This window comes from Panthera pardus, unplaced genomic scaffold, assembly GCF_024362965.1.
Source record: "Panthera pardus isolate Hobbes unplaced genomic scaffold, ASM2436296v1 HiC_scaffold_20, whole genome shotgun sequence".
Taxonomy (NCBI): domain Eukaryota; kingdom Metazoa; phylum Chordata; class Mammalia; order Carnivora; family Felidae; genus Panthera; species Panthera pardus.
The window spans coordinates 24854361-24872581 of NW_026526766.1; the positions used below are offsets into that span (position 1 = coordinate 24854361).

The 18221-nt window shown below is 38.6% G+C and overlaps 1 protein-coding gene across 4 annotated transcripts in view; it reads right to left on the bottom strand.

The window, feature by feature from the left end:
- KIF27 (kinesin family member 27) overlaps positions 1-18221 on the bottom strand; it is a 90635-nt gene that overhangs the window by 32676 nt on the left and 39738 nt on the right. For 3 of the 4 annotated variants that reach the window (XM_019423544.2, XM_019423546.2, XM_019423543.2), the window contains exons 7-11: positions 15586-15755; positions 15012-15115; positions 13372-13527; positions 9157-9362; positions 4326-4523 (exon numbers count right to left, since the gene is read on the bottom strand). In XM_019423544.2, the coding sequence (XP_019279089.2) occupies positions 4326-4523; positions 9157-9362; positions 13372-13527; positions 15012-15115; positions 15586-15755 (834 nt within the window). The remainder of the gene's footprint in view (positions 1-4325; positions 4524-9156; positions 9363-13371; positions 13528-15011; positions 15116-15585; positions 15756-18221) is intronic. The other variant, XM_019423545.2, reaches the window with a different exon arrangement.

Sequence of the window (18221 nt, forward strand, 5' to 3'; positions counted from 1 at the left end):
CAGGGAAATACAAATCAAAACTACAATGAGATACCACCTCACACCTGTCAGAATGGCTAACATTAACAACTCAGGCAAAGACAGATGTTGGCAAGGATGCGGAGAAAGAGGATCTCTTTTGCATTGCTGGTGGGAATGCAAGCTGTGCAATGCAGAGTGGTGCAGCCACTCTGGAAAACAGTATGGAGGTTCCTCAAAAAAATTAAAAATAGACCTACCCTATGACCCAGCAATTGCACTACTAGGCATTTATCCAAGGGATACAGGTATGCTGTTTCAAAGGCACACATGCACCCCCATGTTTATAGCAGCACTATCAACAATAGCCAAAGTATGGAAAGAGCCCAAATGTCCATCGATGGATGAATGGATAAAGAAGATGTGGTATATATATACAATGGAGTATTACTCTGCAATCAAAAAGAATGAAATCTTGCCATTTGCAACTACGTGGATGGAGCTAGAGGGTATTATGCTAAGCGAAATTAGTCAGTCAGAGAAAGACAAATATCATATGACTTCACTCATATGAGGACTTTAAGACATAGAACAGATGAACACAAGGGAAGGGAAGCAAAAATAATATAAAAACAGGGAGGGGGACAAAACATAAGAGACTCAAATATGGAGAACAAACAGAGGGTTACTGGAGGGGTTGTGGAAGGGGGAACGTGCTAAATGGGTAAGGGGCATTAAGGAATCTACTCCTGAAATCATTGTTGCACTATATGCTCACTAATTTGGATGTACATTAAAATAATATTAATAATATATTATATTATTAAATATAATATTAAATATAATATTATAATAAATATTAAATCAATAAATAATTATTAATTATTATTAATAATTAACAATTGATAAATTAATAAATAATATTAAAATAATAAAATAAACTATAAAAAAGAGAAAAATCTAAGATGTTTAATTTTTTTAAACTGTTTATTTTTATTTTTGAGACCGAGAGAGACAGAACATGAATGGGGGAGGGTCAGAGAGAGGGAGACCCAGAATCTGAAGCAGGCTCCAGGCTCTGAGCTGTCAGCACAGAGCCCGACATGGGGCTCAAACTCACGGACTGTGAGATCATGACCTGAGCTGAAGTCGGACACTTAACCGACTTAAAGAAGACCTAAATAAAAGACACCCCATGCTCATGAATAGGAAGCCTTAATATTGTCACGTGGTGTCAGTATTCCCTAAGGACTCTACAGATTCAGCCTGATCCATACTAAAATTCCAATGGCCTTTTTTGCAGAAATAGAAAGGGTGATCCTTAAATTCATACAGAATTGCAAGGGGCCTCAAATAACCAAAACAATCTTCAAAAAGGACAACAAAGCTGAAGGATTTCTTTCCAATTTCAAAACTTACTACAAAGCTACAGTAGTAAAAATAGTATGGTACTAGCATAAGAACAGACATATACACAAATGGAATAGAACTGAGCTAAGAAATATATCCATAATACAGTCGATTGATCTTTGACAAGGGTACCAAGTCCATTCAATGGGGAAAAAATAGTCTCTTCAACAGATGATGGTGGCACAACTCAATTTCCACATGCAAAAGAATGAAGTTGGACCTCTACCTCGCACTATATACAAAAATTAACTCAAAATCAATCAATGACTTAAGTATAAAAACTAAAACCGTAAAACTCTTAGAAGAACACAAAGGGGGTAAATCTTTGTGACTTTAGATTTGGCAGTAGAATCTTTAAAGGATACCAAAAGCACAAGCAACAAAAGAAAACATAAAATGGACTTCATAAAAAATTTAAAATTCTGCTGCATCAAAATCTATTTTCTTTTTTTTTTTAACATTTATTCATTTTTAAGAGTGAGAGAGACAGAGCATGAGCAGGGGAGGGGCAGAGAGAGAGGGAGACACAGAATCCGAAGCAGGCTCCAGGCTCCGAGCTGTCAGCACAGGGCCTGACGCGGGGCTCACGTCCCCTCAAGTCACAGACCGCGAGGTCATGACCTGAGCCGAAGTCAGATGCTCAACCAACTGAGCCACCCAGGCGCCCCTCAAAAACTATTTTCAAGAAAGTCTAAGGGAACCTGGGTGGCTCAGTCAGTCCGACTTCAGCTCAGGTCATGATCTCACAGTTCATGAGTTTGAGCCCCACATCGGGCTCTGTGCTTAGAGCTCAGAGCCTGGAGCCTGCTTCAGATTCTGTGTCTCCCTCTCTCTCTCTGCTCCTCCCCAACTCATGCTCTGTCTCTCTCTCAAAAAAAATAAACAAAATATTTTTTTTATCTTGCAAATCTTGCAGACAGGAATTCACCTGCTGTTTAAAAAAAAAAAAAAGTTTAAAGACAACCTACAGAATGGGAAAAATTTATAAAAGTCATGTATGTGAGAGAGTTTAATGTCCAGAGTACATAAACAAACTCCTACAAGTTAAAAATAAGAAGATAATCCATTTAAAAAGTAGACAAAGAATGGGGCGTCTGAATGGCTCAGTCGGCTGAGCGTCCGACTTCAGCTCAGGTCATGATCTCACGGTCTGTGAGTTCAAGCCCTGCGTCGGGCCCGCGTCGGGCTCTGTGCTGACAGCTCAGAGCCTGAAGCCTGCTTCGGATTCTGTGTTTCCCCCTCTCTCTGCCCCTCCCCTGCTCACACTCTGTCATTCTCAAAAAATAAGTAAACATTAAAAAAAAATTTTTTTTAAAGTAGACAAAGAACTTGAATAGACATTTCTCCACACAAGTAATACAAATGGCCAATAAGAACATGAAAAGATGCTCAACATCATTAGTCATTAGGGAAATGCAAATCAAAACTACAATGAGATACCACTTCACTCACACTTGGATAACTATAATAAAAAAGAAACAGAAAATAACACATGTTGGCAAAGATACAGAGAAATTAAAACCCTCACACATTGCTGGTGGAAATGTAAAATGGTGTTGTCACTATTGAAAATGGTGGTTCCTGAAAAAATGAAACATGGAATTATCATATGACCCAGCAATTCCACTCCTCGAACTTAAACAGTTAACTTACAGGTCGATTTTTACCACAGTATGATTCACAGTAGCCAACAGGTGGAAGCAACTCAAGTGTATACCAACAGATGAACGGATGGACAAAATGTGGTATGTCCACAAAACAGAATATTACTCGGCTGCAAAAAATAATGAAGTTCTGATACATGCTACAACACGGATGAACCTTGAAAACATTATGAAAAGTGAAATAAGCTAGACACAGGCTAAATCTTGTATGATTCCATTTTTATGAAATAGCTAGAACAGGCAGATTTAGAGAGACCCAAGCAGATGAGAAGTTACCAGGGCACTGGGGGAAAGAGGAGAAAAGTTTTGAAAACAGCTAGTGGTCTCAGTTATACAACATTATGAATGTAATCAGTGTCATGGAACTAACTGTACACTTAACTTGATTAAAATAATAAATTTCATGTCTATTTTGCCAAACCTTATAAAAATTAATAATGTAATATACCCAAACCCACTGAATTGTTTATTTTACATGGGTGAATTGTATGGTATGTGAAGTATATCTCAGTACAGCTGTTAAAAAAAAAGAATCAGTAACTTGGCTTAAATTATGTTCCAAGTCTTGGGTTCAGCTTAACATTTCAATAGAAAAGAGCCCGGTACCTAATGCTAGATGAGTATTTGTTATTGCTGTTGCTATGATCATGATCCTCCTCCTCTTTTTCAAAAAAGTCCTGTGAGGTAAGTATGATTGAGGCCATTTTTGATAAGAATAAACAGACTCAGAGAGGGTAAGTGATTTTCTCAATAAACAATCCAGCCAGGAACCGAGAAGGCTGGGATTTGAACCCATGCTGGCCTGGCCCCAGAGCCCAGGCTGACACCATTAGTTCCTCCACAGCCCAATCCATTCTATAGAACTGCTGGGCATACAGGTCTGATCACTCGTCTGTTCATTATGAATGAAATGATACTATTTTACCTTGTGCTTTTTCCCATGATGTCACATGGAGGTCAAAGCACTTTGGAAATGGGAAATCCTATCAAATGTCAGGTATTTTTTTGGAAAGTCAGCTTTATGTTTTTGACAGCCTCAAGTAAAGTAAAGGTCCTAGTCAGAGAAACTGTTATCACTGTACCTACCTTCTTCTATGAAGCAAAAGCCTTCAAGACAGTACTCAGAATTCAATAAATAGGTTTTACTATGTAAATGAACCAAGCATTGAGTGAATGAGGACAGCAGCCAAGGAAAGGGCAAGGTCAGATACCTCAGAAGCCAAGTGGCTTCATCAGCCAATGAGCCATTTAACATTTCATACTTATGCTTGCAGGAAAGTATGACAATATTACTTTGATTTTTTGTTGATCCCGCTGAATTTCTGCATCCAGTTGCTTCCTTTTTTCATTTTCTTCTCGAAGTCTCTTTTGCAGCTGTACCTTTTGATATTTCATGTGATCTACATTCTGCTCTAGTTCATTAGCACGTTTCTCATTTTGGATTGACAGTGATGCCAATTTCTTACTATTTTGTTGCTTCTTCTGTAAGACCTGTGAGCATATGGAATATTTCAAAATGAAAAGCTGAATCTCCCACAGACCTCAAGTAAACTTAAACTTTTCATTCTGTGGCGAAGGGAGGCATTTGCCTAGATTTTCGTTACTTTTGATAGGTTCATAATTGTTTACTACATGTCTACTTTTACAATTGGGCCACGATCATAATTTTCACCAGATACAGAGAATGATGAGACTCCCTGATACAGACAGCCAAACAGAACAAATTTGATGTCTCTGCTTTTTTACTGCGTGTTTTAGTTTAAAAATGATACAAATTAAAAGAATATAAAACTGAACTATATATTTAAAGACTTATCTCTGACCCAAAATCTACTGTCCTGCTCCCGACACAAAATTACCAATTTCTTAAATATTCTTTCAGAAATAATTTATATGCATGCAAATGAATTCAGATATATTCTAAACAGACTGATTTTCACCTTCCTTTTTTTCCACTTATCTTAGAGATCATCTCACAGAGATCTGTTCTTTTTATGTGATTGCAAAGTAGTCCACTGTGCTCTTCTTTTATAACCAGCTATAGCCTAAATAATTAATCCTGGAGTTAAGATGATCAGTACAGATACCATTTTCCCTGACAGTGACCAACGTTATAATTATCAGTTTAATTATTTGAAATAAAGCTTCTCCTCATCTAGCTCAAATATAATTGAATAGCATAAAAAATGTTGAACATTTACTAAGAGTTTATACTAATATAAAATATCAGTGTTCCAATTTACTCCTGAGCAAACATATTAAACGTGTATGATGTGTCTTAGCATTGCACTAAGTACGTGTTACGTTACATAAAAAGTTAAAGTGAGGTCATTTGTAAATTATGCAAACTACAATTAATTGTTCCCTTTATTTTGGCAGTAAGTTGTCGGCAAAAACATATTTTGTTTAAACTCAACTAGGTATTCACAGAGGCACTGTAACTTACAGCACTACGAAAACTGTAGTCTGTGAACCAGTACTAGTCCCAGACTCGTTGTTAGCCTGCACCGCTAAGCATGCTATCGGATTCAGCTGACGCTGTTTACGTCAAGCCTTTTTTTTTTCCAAATACATAACATTTATTATTAAAAAAATTTTTTTAATGTTTATTTATTTTTGAGAGAGAGAGAGAGAGAGTCAGAAAAGAGCAGAGAGAGAGGGAGACACAGAATTCAAAGCAGGCTCCGAGCTGTCAGCACGGAGCCTGACGTGGGCCCAAACTCACGAGCTGTGAGATCACGACCTGAGCTGAAGTCGGATGCTTAACCGATGGAGCCACCCAGGCGCCCCATATGTTAAGACTTCTTTGATGAAGGGAGCTATGCTCCCATTTGCCTTTATCTCGTCAGAGACCAAAAACAATCTGCAGACAAACTAGTTTGAGTACCACTAGCTTGGAGACCACAGGACTCTGTAGTTTCCTATCCGTAAATCTGGACAGTGGCTTTGCCACACTTACTTTTGATAGTAATTGCAATACTGCAGCAAAAATGATAATATTAGCAGTTTGGTGTCTTTCCACATAATACTGAAGGTATAGGTACTGATAATCTTATTTAAAAGTAAGATAGGTTGCCGTCATCTTTTGTATTTATTCCACACATGCTCAAAAGTGCACCTTTAATGCTATTAGTATTAAAGAATTAATGCATCATATAGGTCTCTGTATATATCTTGACATAAGAATACAGATTTTAGGGGCACCTGGGTGGCTCAGTCAGTGAAGCATACGACTCTTGATTTCAGCTCAGGTCATGATCTCACGGTTTATGACACCAAGCCCTGTGTCGGGCTCTGTGCTGACAGCATGGGGATTCTCTCTCTCACTCTCTCTGCCCCTCTCTTTCTCTCAAAATAAATAAATAAAAATTTTAAAAAACCAGATTTTAGATTTTTTAAATTAAAACAATTCGTTTTAAAAACTGAAATAACTTTATAATACTAATAAAAACACTAGTATTTCAACATTTAAAAATGGTATGAGGGGTGCTTGGGTGGCCGTTGGTTAAGCATCTGACTTTTGATTTTGGTTCAGGTCATAGTCTCATGGTTCGTGAGATCGAGCCCCACATTGGGCTCTACTCTGACAGCATGGAGCCTGCTTGGGATTCTCTCTTTCCCTCTTGCTCTGCTCCTCCCCTGCCTGTGCTCTTTCTCTCTCTCAAAATAAATAAACATGGGGCGCCTGGGTGGCGCAGTCGGTTAAGCGTCCGACTTCAGCCAGGTCATGATCTCGCGGTCTGTGAGTTCGAGCCCCCCGTCAGGCTCTGGGCTGATGGCTCGGAGCCTGGAGCCTGTTTCCGATTCTGTGTCTCCCTCTCTCTCTGCCCCTCCCCCGTTCATGCTCTGTCTCTCTCTGTCCCAAAAATAAAAAAAAAAAAAAAAAAAACGTTGAAAAAAAAATTTTTTTAAATAAATAAATAAATAAATAAACATTAAAACTAATAATAATTAATTAAATAAAAATGGCATGAGATGTTAGCATACTGAAAACTGTTACTGTCACCTCCACTATGAGATTCTTGAGCTATTCTACCTTTTTACAACTTAGTTTCCTCATTTGTAAAACAGGGTAAAAATATTCATTCTAAAGGGGTAAATAATGATTAATACTTGTGAAACATCTGGTATGTAGACACTTAGAAGCTGGTAACTATCATCCTCCTCCTTATCGTCCCCATCCCCACTGGGTGTACATGAATAGGTCAAAAGCCCAGACATTTCTAAAACTACATGGGAATCCCGTTTCAGTCCTCGGCTGTATGGGATATTTCTTTTGAGCTTAACTGTGTTCTGTGTCTTCTTTCCTTTCCTTATCAGTCCTCTTAGCAGAAAAGAATATGCAACAAGAAACACGGAAAACAAAAAACATGATAATTCTCAAACCCTATTAATAGCCTTTCACTTAGAGGCATCTGAGTGGCTCAGTTGGTTAAGTGCTCTTGATTTTGGCTCAGGTCATGATCTCATGGTTTGTGGGATTGAGCCCTGAGTCAGGCTTTGTGCTGACAACGCAGAGCCTGCTTGGGATTCTCTCTCTCTCTCTCTCTCTCTCTCTCTCTCTCTCTCCCCGCCACCTTTCCTTCTCTTCTCCCCTACTTGCACTCTCTAATCTTTCACTTAATCTTTTAATTCAATCATTTTAGCTGTGTGAAACTGAACATATAATCTTTGCTAAATCCACAAACAAGGCTTAAACCATATATGTATATGATACCCCTTTAGAAACCAATCATTCTGGCTATTATTGAGTATAAGAATTACAGTCAGAACTGAAGCTTGGATATAAAACTATGAAATTATAAGTAAAATTTCATAATAAACACAAAGGAAAAATCTTAACTGTTTTGTTCTACTAATATTTTGTTAAAAGGAGTATTTTGTTAGACATTGCAGCCTTAATTTTAAGGGTCAAGAAGTGAAAAAGAACAGATCCCAAGACTCTCTGAGGTGACCTGCTAAATGGAAATATGTATTCTGAAAACGTACGGTGAAGGAAAGTAGCCCTCCTCTAAGTAGTTCACACGTTAAGTCATACTATTTTAACTTTGTGTTGAGAGGCTACTTAGCTAAACATTTTAGTGGGGATGGCCAGATGTTGGAGGTGGCATTAAAAACCCTAGAAGGGGGGTTCCTAGGGGGCTCAGTCAGTTGAGTGGCAGACTCTTGATTTCAGCTCAGGTCATCATCCCAGAGTCATAGGACCAAGCCCCTGTGTCAGGCTCTGCACAAAGTGTGGAGCCTGCCTAAAATTCTCTCTTTCTCTCTCCCTCTGCCCCAATCCCCCGCTCATGCTCTCTCTCTCAAAACAAAACCAAACATTTTTTTAAAAACCATAAAACCCTAGGAGGAGGGATTTGGTTTTTGTTCTGTTCATATGCAATGAACACGGCCCTTGTTGAGAGGACAATTGTGGCACAGTTTCAAAAATAAATATATAATGCTCTGAATAGGTGAACGACAATTCCATTCTACCTACAGTGGAAACAACATTAAAGTAAATAGATTATGAATGAAAAAAAATGGAGACAACATTCTAGCAGATTCATTATAATCAGACTAACGAAGCACTCTGGTCATCCCAAAAGCATCTGAAAACGGCTTAATTATACACAAAATCTTTCTGTAATGGAATATTTCTCATAGAATACAACTTTTAACGGTAGCCACTTCTGAGGCAATAGCTAAATCCGGCATTAGGAAATCACGGATGAGATGTAGGAGTCAATTACTAACCTTTCGTAAAGCAATCAGTTATGGTTTCAGAAAACTATCTGAAATAATTAGCATTTGTGGCATGTCTACAAAATGCCATATACATCCCAGATGTTTTATATATATATTCCTTAATCATCAATCTTTTGTCCTTCAGAAAAGAACACAACTTCTGCGGTTATCTTTATTTCTTACCATGGTTTTTGACAAAAAGTTTAAAATAATACACTTTTCAAACAAAGGATGTAGTACCCAGATAGAAACCAGGCAAATCTGTCAGCACACCGGAAAAGAAAAGCTGCCATCCAGTTCCTCCTGCTGGGAAAAATTGAATCCTACTTCTTTCCTAACCAGGTACACAAGCAGTAAACCCCTAAGGAAGTTTGCTCAATCACATTTTTTAAATTACCTGGACTCTTAGCTTTGCGGCGTCCATCTTTTTGCGGAACTCCTTCTGTAATTTTACCTTCAGGGCGATATCAGAAAGATCTTTGTTTTCTAGTTCCTGCAGCTGCTTCTCTGTTTCAGTTAATTCCACTTTCGCCTGTTCTGCTTCGTGCTCAAGTTTTGTTACTTTCAGAGAATACTGTTTGCTTACAGACTTGGCATGGTTACCTTCACCACAGTGATAACAATTAGAAAGCATGTTAAAAAAAAAAAAAAACAGCCAAGTAAAATAGCAAAATCTTTAAAATGCTCTATTCTTCAAAATCCTGCTGGGCAGTATATCTATTTAAGGCAGAGCATTACGTATCCAGCTGTCCCCACCCATCTCCATCAAACACAACTTGCCACCTGGCCTCTTAATAATTAGTTGCTCAATGGCTGTTCCTGTCTGGTGCCATTCCGTCACAGGTTCATCTTTGTGTGTGTGTGACATTTCTGATTTTCTGAATTTGCAGTGTAGCTTTGCGGGCATCAAACTCCAGGTAAGAAAATATTTGGGGTGACTCTGGCTTTTTGCTAACTACACTTTGGTTTCTTGCTACCTTTAAATCTTTTTTTCCCTAGTATGAAAAATTCCCAACATATCAAAAGTAGAAAACTAATATGATGAATGATGAACCCCCCATCACTGAGATTCAAGAGTTATTAAGATTTTGCCATAGTTGCTTTATCTATGTCTTTCTTCTGTTTTTATTTGCTTAAGAATTATAAAGCAGGGGCGCCTAGGTGGCTCAGTCAGTTAAACGTCCAACCTCGGCTCAAGTCATGATCTCATGGTTCATGAGTTCAAGCTCCACATCGGGCTCGCTGTTATCAGCACTGTGCCCACTTTGGATCCTCTGTCCTCTCTCACTGCCCCTCTCCCACTCATACACATGCTCTCTCTCTAAAAAAAAGCCAGGGGCACCTCGGTGGCTCAGGTCATGATCTCATGGTTCGTGGGTTTGAGCCCCACACATTGGGTTCTGTGCTGACAGCTCAGGGCCTGGAGTCTGCTTCAGATTCTGTGTCTCCCTCTCTCTCTGCCCCTCCCCCACACATGCTCTGCCTCTCTCAAAAATAAACATAAAAAAAAAAAAAAAAGATGTCATCTTACCTATACATACTTCAATACATCTATATCAAACACGGGCATAGCCAAAACTTCTTTCACACCTAACAATATTAATCCCTACCTGAATCTATTCAGACTTCCACAATTGTCTCAAAATATCTTTTTTACAAGTGGTTTATTTTAATCACCATCCAAAAAGGCCCACAATACATTTGATTGTTATGTCTGTTATGAAACTTTCATTCTAGAGCTGGCCCCCTCCTTTTCCACTCAACTAAACTTGTTAAAGATGAATTCTTTTTCAATGCTTTTCTTATACTTGGAACAGAGATGAAAAAGAATATAGATATTTCTGTATCTCTCTTCATTCTAAGCTACTAGGCCCTAAAAATTTGGTTTTAATCTGTTCTGAGTAGTCAACTTATCCTTGAACTAGACTAGCAAACCCATGGCAATGGAAAACTGAATCCAAAGCTCATGGGATGAATAATTATCAGGGCCAATTTGTTCTGCTACCCTGAAAATCTCTAATTTTTATTAGTAAAAAGGAGTTACTGAACTAAATGCACTATGAGTTTTCTTCCGTCTCTATAACTCTCTGATTATTTGACTAACATTAAAATGCACATGACTACTATATTTTAATTAATTAAAGACCCCATATATTGCTCAACACACCAATATTTTATGAGTCACCGAGAAAAAAGGTACAGTGCCCATTATACCAGTTACATGGTAAAATGCCAGGATGCCACTGATGGTAACGGTGCATCCTGATTTCAGAGATATTCAAATGTGAAAGAATGTGATTAGAATTGATGAAATACAGTATACTTGTCACTTATTGTTGGCTGAAATAGTTGCTACTGGGGGGAAGTCTTCGGTGAGGAGGATTTGAAAAGCAAGCACACGTTGACCCTTTTTCTCATCACCACCCCTAAGGACAGCTCCAAACTGCCCTTGGTTCTCATAAGTAAGAAGAGGACCTTCTCTGTGTACATTCAGGTAGCCTCTATTTTGAGGCAACCAGGATGAACATACTGGGCTACAAGAGCGTGCTCGTTTAGTGAGAGATCTCATGATGGTGTGACCTATCTAAAAATCATTTATTCCAGAAGGTACATATCCTTAACTTTCACAGGCAGTACCCTGATGGAGAAGCTATTTAAACCCCTAAATCAGGGGCGCCTGGGAGGCTCAGTGGGTTGAGTGTCTGACTTCGGCTCAAGTCAGGATCTCATGGTTTGTGAGTTTGAGCCCCACGTGGGGCTCTGTGCTGATAGCTCAGAGTCTGCAGCCTGCTTCAGATTCTGTGTCTCCCTCTCTCTTCTGCTCATGCTCTCTCTTTCTCTCTCTCTCTCAAAAATAAACAAACATGGGAAAAAAAAATTTAAATCCTAAATCAGTTCCTAGACATTCCTATGAGAGATATACTGGCATTGATCCTGCCTATGAGGAAGGAACATAGTCAAGCTCAATTAAACATCTGGAACCCCGTCTGGGTGGCTCAGTCGATTAAGCGTCAGATTTCGGCTCAGGTCATGATCTTGCCATTCCTGAGTTCAAGCCCCACTTCGGGCTCTGTGTTGACAGCTCAGAGCCTGGATCCTGTTTTGGATTCTGTGTCTCCCTCTCTCTCTGCCCCTCCCCTGCTCACTTGCTCTCTCTCTCTTGAAAATAAATAAACATTAAACAAAATAAAAAATAAAAAAACAAAAAACCCATCTGGGACACCTAGGCCTGGAACGGTATATAGCACATTCGTCACTAGGACTGAGGAAGGAAAACACTTTGGCACAGCCGTTATGGAGTGGAGGATGAGAGACTCCAGCCAGACAGAAAACAAGCTCATCAGAAAGAGGAGGGAAGTGGGAAGGCAAGTTGCCCTAGGAGCCACCATAATTCATGTAATCTGAGGGTAATTACAGCCTTGGCTTAAGGAAAAGGAAGATGATATTTCCTTCAGTTCCTTTAAATGGGACCAATGTTCATTGGAACTGAGAAAAAACTCTTATCCCTTCAATTCCTTACTGAATTTCAAAGCAGTCAAAGCTCACACTTTGAGTCTATTGTGGGGGGGGAAAAGCCTGAGATGTGCTTTCCGAGGCAAGCCTGATAACGTAGCTAAGGGTGAGGGGAGGATGTGGGACATATGCCCAACCAGGCAGAATCTGAGACTAAGAGGAAGAGCTAAAAGCTTGCCTCGCTGAGAGAATAGCTCTCAAGAATACATCCTTACATCTTGAGAGAAATAAAAATGATCTACATTTAAAATATAAAGTTTAGGGGCGCCTGGGTGGCTCAGTTGGTTAAGCATCCGACTTCGGCTCAGGTCATGATCTATCTCATGGTTTGTGGGCCCCATGTCGGGCTCTGTGCTGAAAGCTCAGAGCTTGGAGCCTGCTTCAGATTCTGTATCTCCCTCTCTCCGCCCCTCCCCTGCTCGTGTTTTGCCTCTGTCTCTCAGAAATAAAAGTTAAAAAAAATTTTTTTAATATAAAGTTTATAAATAACGTTAAAAATGAACTATCCAAGAGAATGAGGACTAATAATTTAAAATAAGTATTGAAGTGGGTTAGAAAACATCTTGGACATATTCCCAGGTACCTAGTATAATGTTTCTTAAAAAGTGGCAAAAAACATTAAATGCCCATAGACTTGCAACACGATACAAAGTCCACAGAATTCTCTCAATTCGCAGATGAAATCCCAATGTAACCACGTTCTTCTGGTAACTAACCTCCACCTACTGGCTATGAAACACACCTTGTTATACCAAATTCTAAGCTACAGTGGATAGTCCTCAGTGTCAAAAACTAAAATAAATGTTGCAACATCGGAAGCAATTTTAGGGGCGCCTGGGTGGCTCAGTCGGCTAAGCATCCGACTTTGGCTCAGGTCATGATCTCGCGGTCTGTGAGTTCAAGCCCCGCGTTGGGCTGTGTGCTGACAGCTCAGAGCCTGGAGCCTGCTTCAGATTCCGTGTCTTCCTCTCTCTCTGACCCTCCCCCGTTCATGCTCTGTCTCTCTCTGTCTCAAAAATAAATAAACGTTAAAAATTTTTTTTAAAAAAGCAATTTTAGACACTTTTCTTATATAAGCTGGTTCACAGGACATTATTACCTGTTTTTATTAATTCTTTAATTAGATCTTCCTTCATCTTGATGTTAATTGTAAGTTCTCTCATTTTCTGTTTGGCTTCAGTAAGTATGAGTTCTGAATTCCTTAATTTTTGCAAATTCAACTCTTGACTCTCCTGGAGACATTCAATCTTTAAATCTTTAAAGAAAAAGAAGCAAAACTGAGAAATAAAACTTCCTGCCCATAGAATTTTCCACAGAAGTGGAGTTAAATAAAAGCAGAAAGAAGCAGTCTAGAGGAAGCAGAGGAAGAGACAAACACAAAGGGAAAGAAAGAAAGGAAAAAATACATGGCAATTGGGACTTTCATTTTCTAGCTGACAGCAAGTTTTAGTCACATCCTGTACGTTCTGATACATAGGTCATCATTGTCCTTAGGTATGTGATTTGAGTTTTCCTTTAACCTGAGTTATTTAAGAAAGGTATAAAATCTCCAGGTGGGCAGAGAGTTGAAATTTTTTCCCACTAACTTCTACTTTAATGGTCATCAGAGAATGTGGTCTGTCTGCACCACGCTACCCAAGGTGTAGTCCAGCACTGTTGGTTACCGGAACGTAAGTCAACTATGTCACTGTTTTAATTCAGCGGACTTTTTTCCCCCACAGCAAGACTCCCTCAGTGAAGAAGTTAGTGCACTGATTTACATTCGGCGTGAGTTTCTTACCTGGCTGTAGACCAGTAACAAACAGCTCAAGGATGGCTACTTGAGTAGCACTTCTCTATTTATACATTTTTAAATTTATTTCAGTTTTATTTGTGACATAAAGTCAATGCGCTGTTAATAGAACAGGCATAGGCTCTTTAAAAGATAAAATACTCTCTATTTTCATAGTGGAGGACTTACCTATTGTGTTATTTGTATTTGCTATGCTCTTTTCTGTGTGTGTGTCTGACCACTCATAGGCCAAGAGAAATGAGTTAAAAATCTCCTACTACAACATAGTTTTGGCAACACAAACATATTTTATGCTTATTTGATGCATACAAATTCTCATCAGCTGTGTAGTACAACATTATGAGCACTCAGCAGACTAAGTTGGCTCTAAGGTCACATACATCACTACTGGAAGGCAGGTGTGCCAGGGAAGCAGCAGATACCTGGTACATTATTTAAAATGTATTTTAGGGGCACCTGGGTGGCTCAGTCAGATAAGTGTCCGACTTCGGCTCAGGTCATGATCTTGTGGTCCTTGAGTTCAAGCCCTGAATCGGGCACTGTGCTGACAATGCAGAACCTCCTTGAGATTCTCTCTCTCCCTCTCTCTGCCCCTCCCCTGCTCACACACACTCTTTCTCAAAATAAATAAATAACCCTAAATAAATTATTTAAAAAAATTTTTAATGTATTTTACTGTCATCAATGAACAATGTGAATATCAACTCAAGTTTGGGTACAAAAATTCCCATTCTGAGACATTTATCCTATAACTCTAGCCAGAATTAACTGGGGACATTTTTTTTTTTTTTAATTAAGGAGTAGCAAGTGAAAACTTGGAGGGAGAACAGAGAACAAAAAGGAAGTTCTCCTACCAAGTTCCCACCTTTGGGAATTAAATTATTGACTAAAGAAAAAGAGAAGTGTCATAAACATTACATCTAAATTACTTGAGAAAGTCTGTGTACCTTCATTCCCCAAACTTGACTTTTGTGTTTGATCCTGAATATCATTCAATTCAACAAGAGAACAAACAGAACTTCGCTTCTGAATCCACGAGCAACTTCTACGTCTAAAAACAAAAAAATCAGGATCAAAGGTAACTTGTCTGTTAGTGTTTTCTAATATGCCCTCAAATTAGTTTCCCCAGAACTGACCACAATGTTAAAAAAGTATTAATTACATAAACAGTTTTTTCTATTATTCCTCAAAATAAAAGGATGTCTCCCTCAGGCTGAACTCAGGGGAAAATTCATGTTTGTTGCCACTGTGGCAGTAAAATCAGGAAATCCAAACACATTCTCTCTGAAAATTAAAATCCAACAGCTATAAAAGCCCTAAATGCAAAAATATTTTCAATTTTAAGACTGATGACTTGTGTTCAAATGCTGGTTTCATAACACATTAGACACAGTAGACAGTGCTTGAGGCAAAACTTATATTAAACGGTAAAGATACATGTTAATGAATAAAACCCCTATATCTATCTATATTTATTGCACCATATATTATGCTTATGAAATAAGTCTATATTTAACATACCTAATTTCAGATTTCTCTTGGCCTTCTGATTCTTCATCATCACTGTCATCAGAAAATTGGCAGTGGAGGACTTCATCTTGTTCTTCTATATGACCCAGCAGCATCTGACTTCGTGTTCGAAATCCGGCAACTACTCGATCCAGAGAGTACACAGAAGGACTTGTGTAGACCTTACAAGTGATTACCCCACCAAACAACAGAAAAAAGTGATTTTTTTTATGTTTATTTTTATCCTATTACTCAAAATATTTTTAAAGAGGTTATTAGATAGTTACATGGAAACAGCCAATCACCGAAAATATCCATTCTCCCAAAAAAAGTCAAAGTAAATTTCACCATGCCGTTTTACCCCATAGACACGTACTTCCTTCAGAACCTACACAGCTCTTCCTCCTTCTAGAAAGCTATCTTCAATTATACCTTCATGGAAAACATTATTCAAAAATGAAACCAAAGAGAGGCACGAGTGAAAACATCACTGCTCTTAAACATTGCACGGGTACTTCCCAACAAAAGTGAAACCCAGACAGTGTGATAGGAGGCAATGACCTATTTGCACTACACTGGAGGAAATCCAAATGCATGTATTCACACTTTACAGGTGGCGGTTAGGGATAGCTGACTTAATGCTCTAAGTGACATAGTTAATATGTATCACGGATAAATAGATTTTCCTGGGCTAGCCTGGGAGCTTTCCATACGATAACATGCTTCTTACTGGCAATGTGCCTTCAGCTCTCAAAAAATGACCTTGGAAAACAACAACAGAAAACAGAAATTGCCTTTATACTCTTCTTCTAGTTTTTGTTACAAGTATTTCCTTTTTCACCACCTCTCTGTAACCAAACCTCAGAGTAATTTCTCAAAAAAGGCAGACAATAAAATATTAGAGGAAACATTCCATTTATGAACAGATCATTAGAAGCTATTAAAATTATGACATATAGTGGAATGTGTATATCACAGAGTATCAAGATTCAAGTGATAGAGGTCCCTCACATAATCCCTCCCAGAAAAACCCGCCTGATATGGAAGATTCCTTGATACCTGATTTCTGTGCCCCTGTTGTTGGCCACCTAATAAGGTCACATTGGTACCATGATGGACACAGAGTAAAGTTTTCTAGGTAGACTCCCAATCCTGGGGTTTGAGGGAGGGGGGAGGGGAATTATTTACAGAAGAACCAACTCAATAAGTTTTTCTCTAACAAGCACAATTACCCCGCATGTCCATTTTGCCCCAAAACAAACAGGCATCAAGGTTTCTCTTCATCAGAGGAATGCGAATTATTTCAGGAGCAAATAATACTTTCTGTTCAAAGTCAAACATTGTTCTCTAGAATTGTAATCTGCTTTTAAAATTTCTTTCTACAAAAAACCCCAAAGGAGCCAGCCCAATAATGAACAGCAAATATATTCTACAACAATTAGTAATATTTAGTAAATTAATTCCTTAACAGTCATTCCACCCAATGCAATAAAACCTGGCACCTTCTCACCTAAGTACTGAGTCCTGCTTCCCTTTAGTTGCTTCTGCGTTCCATAGCTCCCCGCTTTAGCATTTTCAACCACACCCCAAACAGTACTAATCACTAATGTAAGTACTCAAATAAGCTGATTAATAATTCAGATTAACTGAGGTGTATACACTAGAAGCCAACATTTTATTCTAACCATTTTCTTCTCTAGAATTATATAGCCATAAAGCTAGAGAGAATTTTAAAGCTTACTGAGTTCAACTATTCTACCCATATTTGGCTCTTATTTATAACATGACCTCTGCTGAAGCATTGGCTGCCGGGGCCCTGGGGCCTCTGGAATCATCTTTGGCAGTTTTTTTTTTTTTTTTAACATTTATTTATTTTTGAGAGACAGAGAGACAGAGCATGAGTGAGGGAGGGGCACAAAATCCGAAGCAGGCTCCAGGCTCTGAGCTGTCGGCACAGAGCTCGACGTGGGGCTTGAACCCACGAACTGAGGTCATGACCTGAGCTGAAGCAGGACCCTTAACCAACTGAGCCACCCTGGTGCCCCACATCTTTGGCAGTTTTAAGTGAAGTATTCCCTTAGCACTTCTTCTCCCTGGTCCTGGAGAGTCCAGATTTTTTAAATATATCCCTTAAGAATACTTGGTCGGTTTTCTTAGCATACAGTCGTATGAAGTACTAAAAGTGGTATTAGTTACCTATTGCTTTTATTTCCACTCCATATCAGATTTCATCGAATCTCAAATGCCATCAACTATAAGAGACACCATTATTTTTATCCCATCAAGAAAGAAAAAAAGCTGTCAAACTATGACATGCCATCAATTATAAAACATACCCTGGCATCAAAGATGATAAAATGTGAAAACAACGGGAGTCTTACTATCAATGAAACATGGCAGATTTTCATCAGTATTTGTGATATTGTATTATACCTAAGCATTGACTGACCCCTCTAATTTTTTTCTTTCCAAAGTGCCCTCTGAGTGGGTATAATACTGGCCCTTGGCCTCAAGTATATCGTATTTACCATGTTAAGAAAGTAGACACCTCTGTTATATTTTTTCTTTAGATTTAAATCAAGATTCAACTTTACATTTCATTTGATGAGCTTTGGTATCTATTGAGACAAAGGAGTTTTTTCTCTTTT